Genomic DNA, 7,583 nt, shown 5'->3' with positions numbered 1-7,583 from the left:
AGTGTCTAGGCTAACCCACTGTCTCACACGGAATGGGTTGGGATTAAATAGATCGACCTCCCTGTGCCCTAGTTCCCATTGTTTCGGTAGCTTCGAGGTACACCGATGACAGATGGGAGGGGAAGTGGCGTATTTTCCGCCGCGGTTTGTTTGAATAAGACGAGTCGCTTGCAACCGACTCCGCTTTTTGAGTCAAACGACTAGCCTTGTTGCCGTTCTTCTTCTTTTCCATCCCGTTCAGAAGGGATTCGTTGCATTAACGAGAGAGGGAAGTGCACCCGCTAATCGCTACATGTGATGACATCCACTTTTTTTCCGGTAGTAGAAGTTATCCACGCGAAATAGTAATAACGGCGGGTAATTACATACGATTAGCCCTCTCTAGGCAACAGATGATACCCTTAAAAGGCAGCCCTTCAGCACTGCGCATATCCATTCCATCCACTTGGCTGGATTTGCTTGGCCGACGTTGGGCCTCCTCTCGGCCAGCCAATTGGCCAATCAATCAATCATTTAGATGTGTGAGACCGTTCGCTGAGGGTCTCGGTAAATGCGGAGGTCCTCACCGAGTGGGATATCGCTCTGCTAGATTCCCTTGAAGGAGAAGGGTTACTAACTAGGGTGTAGAGCCATCACCACTGTCAATGTCAGGTGAAAATACGTCAAATGGCAGGAGATTATGATGATTCGATCAAAATGAACGGGTTAAATTATACCACCTTTTGTTTCGTTTCACTAGCTAACGTCGCTAAAATCTTTTTTGATTGGGGCTACGTGAGAGTGTTTGCTTTATATTGTTAAAGTGTGATAAGACCTCAAATTTTGCCTCCACACACTACCTAACTAGGCTTCTAAACCTCTAAGAGAGGTTTTTATTTGGAACAGTCGAGAGCTGCTAATGTCTTCTTGCCAATTAATTAATCCTATACGCCACCAGACTGCGAAATTTCTCCCCTCTCGGTGTGTAGGTAACGATAGTTAATTCGATGGGAGTACACGGTCGGATTGTGGATAGACCTGTCTTTCACCCCCACCTCAACGGAGATGGTGGCGGCGTCCTTTTGGACATCGGTGTAACCTTCTCACGGGACCTCTGGCCGTGGACTGGCTACCTTGCCCTCCACATCTCCGTCCGTGACACACCCAGGGCGGCAACCTTCCGAGGACTGGGTGAGGGGTGGATTAGTCTTAAGGTGGAGTCAGATGATCCTGTAAGTCTTTTCGATTTTATGGAATTATTCGTGGATTGTTGTATTTTGTGGTCAGGGCCCCTTCACATAAGCGTGTTGATTCGTGCAGTGCTTGTGAATCACGGTCAGTTACCGCTCCAGGATTGTTGATCCCACTTTTTTTACAATTTGGCGCACCCCGATGGTTGTCATGATCAATTAGCTTTAAAATCGGGGGCGGAAGGGCGGGGGGAAAACGAGTTCAGTTACTGCTGTAGGCATTAAAATACGCCCGACAGTGAGTCCTCCATTATGATAGTCTAAAATGAAGTCGCGAGTCATTCATGTTTGAGAGGAAGCCATTCCACTAGTCCAAGCATACAACTTGACGCAAGCATAAACACAGATGGATGTGGAAGTTAGTATTAAGTAGTCATTGTGCTGAATGGACAAAAGAATGGCCAAATTTGCCAGTATGCTTAAGAGGCAGTGCCTCCGTGACGACTGGTATTGTGTTCTCCTTTTTCCATCTGATCAGAAATTCAAACTTGACACAAAGCAGGAAGAATCAAAAATGCGGAAAAGAAGTCGGCTTTTTGTCACATTAGAGGTGGTCTCCCTTTAATGATTGTTTAGAAATATGGAATGTTAAATGCTCTTTTGAAAAAGCGGCTTGGTATCTAGTGTTGGAAAGGACTTTGACAACACAGACAAGAGTGGGCTGGATTAAAGAAGAGGATGCTGAGCTATAAGCAGTCCCTTCCACGATGGACAATTCATTACTTGATTGGGTATCAGTAAGCAAGGATGTTGTTATGGGTCGAATCGGTTCAAAAAAAGTATAGTCGAAGGCCAAAACTAACAATTCCTGAAGGATAGTCACCGGAGCCCCTCAATTATTCCATTGTAGTTGCAGCCTTTGAAATAATTGATACGGTGGCCTCTCATCCTTTCAGAAAACCCAGACGACCCTCTCAACCGAATTGAAGCTGGCACTTCGTGTGCCTATCATCCCGACACCCAAACGAGAGTGAGTTGCCCTTGTGCTCGGACCTGGCCCCAAAACCTTGTTCCTACTCACCCTCACTCGGTCACTTCATTGCTCTTTCGATAGGATGCGGATTCTCTGGGACACCTTCCACAATATTCGGTACCCTGCGGCCTACGTGCCTGCGGATGATTTGACCATGACTTTGGCGTCTCTTGATTGGTACGTTTTTGAGGCTTTGGTTGTAGTCTGCTTGGCTCTGACTGGCACCATCAGGTTTCATCCCAGAGGAGAATCGACTACCAAAACCATGCAGTGTTTCATCGCTTTAATATGGTACCAATTGTTTTTTTTTTGTTATTTTCTTCCCACTTACTTAAGTGTGTCACTCATGCGTGACATTTGGTCGCACCTGTAGGCGAGTCGCGGCATTACAAATTCGTTATGCTTGTAGCCATGGGGAGGGAGAAGAGTGGACTCTGCATTCATTTCGCTGACTCTTGAGTCGACTTATTCCCTTTTTCTTTCCACCCCCCCCCTTTACACATTGAATCTGACTTGTATTGATGAATGGAAGGCAAGTTTAATCACTTCTCACCGGATTTTTAGACTTACCGACTGCTTTCATTCACTCCCTTCTGTCTGTTTAGCACGTTAAAGTTAGCCGTTCCTTTAAATCTTGACTCGCTTACCTTTTACTATATGTTAAGCTGTTCGACTGGGTCCGTATCAGTCAGTAAACGGTGGAAACCTCGGAACTTTCATCGAGACTTTATCACTCGTTAATCTCATGTATCATCATGACCGACAAATGCTGTAATATTGCGTCTGCACTGGCAAGTATGCGAGGTTGGGTAGTCTTGTCTCGCCTTGTACCTCACAAATACGCAACATTCGTCCATCGCCAATATATGAAATCCCCTGGTTGTGCTAAATTGTGCCATAAACGGCTTGGCCGAGTTTAAACCAGCATGAGTTTTCTGTAATAATGAGCGGCCATATTGGTGGTCACAAGGGATTCGGATAGTCGACTACGTCACGCCGCGTGTCCGAGTCGCTCCTGCGTACAACGAATGAACAAAGTGGCCCCCTGGGAGTATCATTTTAGAGCGCTCGCGTGAAAATAGGAAGTTGGGTTTATAATGGGACAGAAGAGGATGCATTCTGTGGAGTGCCGAATGTGTTCAACTTTGTCTGCACAGTTCTACGCTCTCTTCTTTGCCCACTTATCTCCGTGTTTAGTTGATAGTTGCTTCAACGTAATCTAATCTGTCAGCGTAACCAAATCACCAGATGTCACACATATCCACACCCGCAACTATCAGAATTTTTCAATTCTTCACGTATGTGCAGTTTTTTCCACAAAAATTAAACTGAATGTCTGCCAAAATTCGTCCTTTCAAAACAGAACGCCATAATTGTACCTTGCTTGTGCAATTATTTCAGAAGTGAGCCAGTTTTAAACAGGCTAAGAATGTTGTTTGCTTAGCTGCTGTCTTATGCCTACTTAATCGGTTTTCAACACACTTTGGTACCACTAAAATAAGGAAGTCGGAGCGTCACATATATGTGACACCGGAGGCGAATGTGTTAACATGAATGCTGAAACTGCTTGATTCGATGCGTTTTCAAGCTAGCGGTTTAATTTTGCAGCAAATGCATGACGCCTAAGCCAAGTGTTATCTTTACCTTGATAGGCTGGGAGACCACATCCACACAAATTTTCGCGACCTCTACCTCTCCCTGCGCGGAGCAGGCTACTTTGTTGAAGTCCTTCAGCAACCATTTACATGTTTCGACGCCTCGAAATACGGTAAGAAGCCAGCTCTATCTATTCCACTCTATGAAACATTGAAGCCTTCAAGTTTTCTACTCCAAGGGACTGTTGAAAGGCGCTTCAGCTTAAGCATCGTTATTTTCCTTTATGTAGTGCGGTCCGATAGTTTAGTCTCTTCTTTTCGGTGCCCAGTGACGCCACACACTTCAGCACAAGATTGAGTCGAAAGTTGTATCGTGTCCTCAAGACTCCACAAAACGTACCATTCTGGATGAATGTTGATGTGTTTTTAGCAGGGTGCCATGCTAGCAGTATGGTATTGGAATCTCGAAAGATGCAAAAACCCGTTTAATCCTTCATTTTCTTCAGTTGAGCATAATTCATCTCAACTTTCCTCGTAACAACCTCCATTTCATCCATTACAGGGTAGTCGGCTAGGTTTTAATAGTCCATGAGTGGGCGACGAAGCTTAAACAATGCTTTTCAATCGGCTCCAGCGATCTTCTTGATTACAAGCTGGATTGATCGGATACGTTTTTCCGACGTGTTACTTGGGGGGCGGAAAATGCTCCATAGCAAGTGGATTTCGTGGGCTACTAACCTCTCGCAGGTACAAGTGTTTGAAAGCAAGACCACTTGGTAAAGTTTGCAATCGAAGGTTTCGTCGCGGTGCTATTTCCGTAGAGCATTTATGGGTATCATGGTGCTGCCCGCCCACCCACCTGGGAGAGTCTTGGGTTCTTGGAAAGTGGAATGTAGCACTTAATCATACAGTGCCCCTAGTTCAGGGTTTTAGTGTGGTTAGCGCAGGCAGTTCTTTTTGGGGTTGTTGTCAAAAGTCAGCACCACTTTGCTGGTTCTTCTGTTGCAAATGCGTGCAGCCTTGGCCATCCGTAGCAGAGATGTTCCGCTTTTTTTTGAGGTTTGAGCGTTTTCTTCAGCCAGTCAAAGTTGAGTTGCTGCCCTTCCTATACAGTGGATCCCCCTTGCTACTGCCCCCAATATTTCCTCCAGATTAGCTTTGACGCCGTGATGTGTCATACTCTGGTCCCTCGCGCCTTCTCTGAAGCTACATACAGACGGGTCAGCAGGCCATTGGCCATGCCGTCGGGCGAGAGCGCGGTTTAACAAAATGTTAGAATACTGCAGGACTATTGTGGCAGTGTGGTATGCGACTTATGGAAGCCTGAAAAGGTCCACACAGCCATAAACTCAATTAAAACAGCCCTTATTCTGATAAAACACTATGTTTGCACTATTTTCAGGAACTCTGATGATTGTGGATCCTGAGGAGGAGTTCTGGCCAGAGGAGGTTTCGAAGTTACAGGCTGATGTTTATCAGAGGGGCCTTTCCCTTCTCGTCTTTGCTGGCTGGTTCAACACCTCCGTTCAAGCAGCACTAAAATTCTACGACTTAAATAATAGGTAAGATGCGTAATAGAGCCGTATATGACGAGGGCATGGGAGGAATTATGTTTTACTTCTGGAAGGATGGAGGGACTGGGAGAGTTGAAGCAAAGGGGTCGTGTATTGTATATGTGCTGCGAAGAAGCACTTTTGGTGGTGTATGTTAGAGCGCCAGTAGGTGGTCTCGGAGGTCTGGTTCCTTCAGGCCTGATTGTTCACTAGTACGTTGTACCACAGTTTCGCGTTCTTCCGGGCCTACATTTGCGTCGACTTCACTCTGGGGAGGTATCAAACTTGGAGATCTGATTCCTCTTACTGTGGTAGGTTAGCAAAAACAGAATGGCCGGAAGCGTGAAATGATTCCTGCCACCACTCCGTGGAGATCGTAGCACAGTGGGCAGACGGAGAGTGGTTGTAAATAATTCTTTTTAAGTAAACCAGGCTTCATCAGCTTGAGTATGTAAGAGTGAATTCCTGCATCTGGTCATCCTGTCAGATAAAAGCCTGTCAATGCTTTCATATCTTCCGCTTGGATGAGTAAAATACCTTTTCAGTTCCCTTCTTGAGTCCCCTTGACTGTTTCTAAATTAAGCAATGCATAACTTATTCTAACATCGCCTTTAAAATGACTTTGTTTAATAGGAGCAGCGCTCTATTGTCAATTAAATTATGCAATTTTCTTTGCCCACAAATCCTACAGACGTTTGTGGGTGCCAGTCACAGGAGGTACCAATGTGCCCGCTCTCAACACTCTCCTGGCTCCCTTTGGTGTTCAATTTGGGTGCGTACCGCCTTTAAATTCCGGTCCTTCTAATTTACTTGTAAAAACAAATATTTTTCATTTTGTTTTAGAGACCGGATTTTTGGTGAAGGATTTAAAGTTGGTGATTTAATGGGTAAGAGCCTGGTTTCGGTATTTCACGTTAATTGAATCTTCACTTGTCAGTGACAGCAGTAGTGGTGATGGCTTTACAAACTAGTCAGTAATCCTTCTCTTCGCGCAACTTATTTAACGAAATATTAACATATGGGATCCCGTGTCTGATATCCGGTGTCCGAAAGGTCAATATTCCACTCGGCAACGGCCTCCGCATTTGCCGAGACCCTCAGTGAATTGTCTCACACATCTGATTGATTGTTTGATTGGCCGATTGGCTTGCCGAGAGGAGGTCCAACATCAGCCAAGCAAATCCAACCAAGTGGATGGAATGGAAATGCACAGTGCTGGAGGACTGCTTGTTTGAGCACATCTTTTGTTGCCTAGAGTGGGCCAATCATGTGCGATTAGATACTGTTATTAGCGGAATAATAAGTGGTTGTCAAAGTGGGTAGTGATTAATGGGTCCACTTTGCCCCCTCGTTAATACAATGAAATTAAATGTAATGGATCCCTTCTGAATGAGATGAAAAAGAAGGCCGTTAACAAAGCTGATTGGTTGATTTATATCGCCTCTCTCGTTTCTACCTCTAATCCCCGAAAGCTGGGAGCCATAGAAGAGGGGACAGTGGGGGGGGGGGGGGGGGAGGACTACGCAGGCAGTTGCAAACAACGGCTTTTCTCATTCAAACAAAGCGTAGTGGAAAACACGCTACTTCCCCTACCTTCTTTCTCCAGTGCATTTCATAGCCACCTAAGTGCAAGAACACCCACTTTTGTTGCACACATGTCACGCCAATCTGAGGAGGTCACTCCATTTTAACCCCTTCCCATCCTCTGTGTGGCTTTGCATTGGTGATGCAAACCATAGATAAGTAGTTTTGCTAGAGCAAGTCATTGCACATTTTCCCCTTGTAAATGGGAATGGCTTAGAAGTGATTGCATTTCGAAGGGGGATAGTGGATGGTATAATTGAAGTGGTTGAAGTGTTAAGATAATGGCGAGGATATTGCAGTGACTAGGAGAACGCCCTACTCCAATTCGCTTTGACAAAACTCGACTTAGCATCTCATCACTATCTGGACGAATTCGACAAGTAAGTGTTCCACATTGTGATGCATCAGCCTTTTTGCCACACGTCTCCTCCCTTCTATTACTATAAGAGGTTGTTTTTTTGGAATAGATGCAGGCTATTCGAGACATTGGCGATCGACGTGACCGTTTGTCTGTCCATCGGTCGGTCCGCTTGTTTGCGTCTGTTGATATGTTAGTGCATGATCTTGTAAAATCCCAAAAGTACATCGTATTTACTGTTAAAAGCAGTCACAAAAGTCAGGTGAGGTTGGAGGCTAGCCGAGACACTGA

The 7,583-nt window shown here is 45.3% G+C and overlaps 1 protein-coding gene across 1 annotated transcript; it reads left to right on the top strand. All coding sequences in view use genetic code 11, as the record gives it.

Annotated features, from left to right (window-relative positions):
- Nucleotides 1–986: 986 nt before the first annotated feature.
- Nucleotides 987–6,272, top strand: EGR_06384 (Membrane-bound transcription factor site-1 protease; the record flags this gene model as incomplete). Its single annotated transcript, XM_024495633.1, has 7 exons — nucleotides 987–1,211; nucleotides 2,126–2,199; nucleotides 2,284–2,379; nucleotides 3,855–3,970; nucleotides 5,200–5,359; nucleotides 6,042–6,122; nucleotides 6,194–6,272. 7 exons carry the CDS (start codon nucleotides 987–989, stop codon nucleotides 6,270–6,272), a joined length of 831 nt encoding a protein of 276 aa, XP_024349909.1.
- Between the last annotated feature and the right edge of the window lie 1,311 nt (nucleotides 6,273–7,583).

This window comes from Echinococcus granulosus (assembly GCF_000524195.1).
Source record: "Echinococcus granulosus chromosome Unknown EG_S00056, whole genome shotgun sequence".
In the NCBI taxonomy this organism is placed as follows: Eukaryota; Metazoa; Platyhelminthes; class Cestoda; order Cyclophyllidea; family Taeniidae; genus Echinococcus; species Echinococcus granulosus.
The sequence above is the reverse complement of the archived record's forward strand: the minus strand, read 5'-3'. Positions and strand labels throughout refer to the sequence as shown.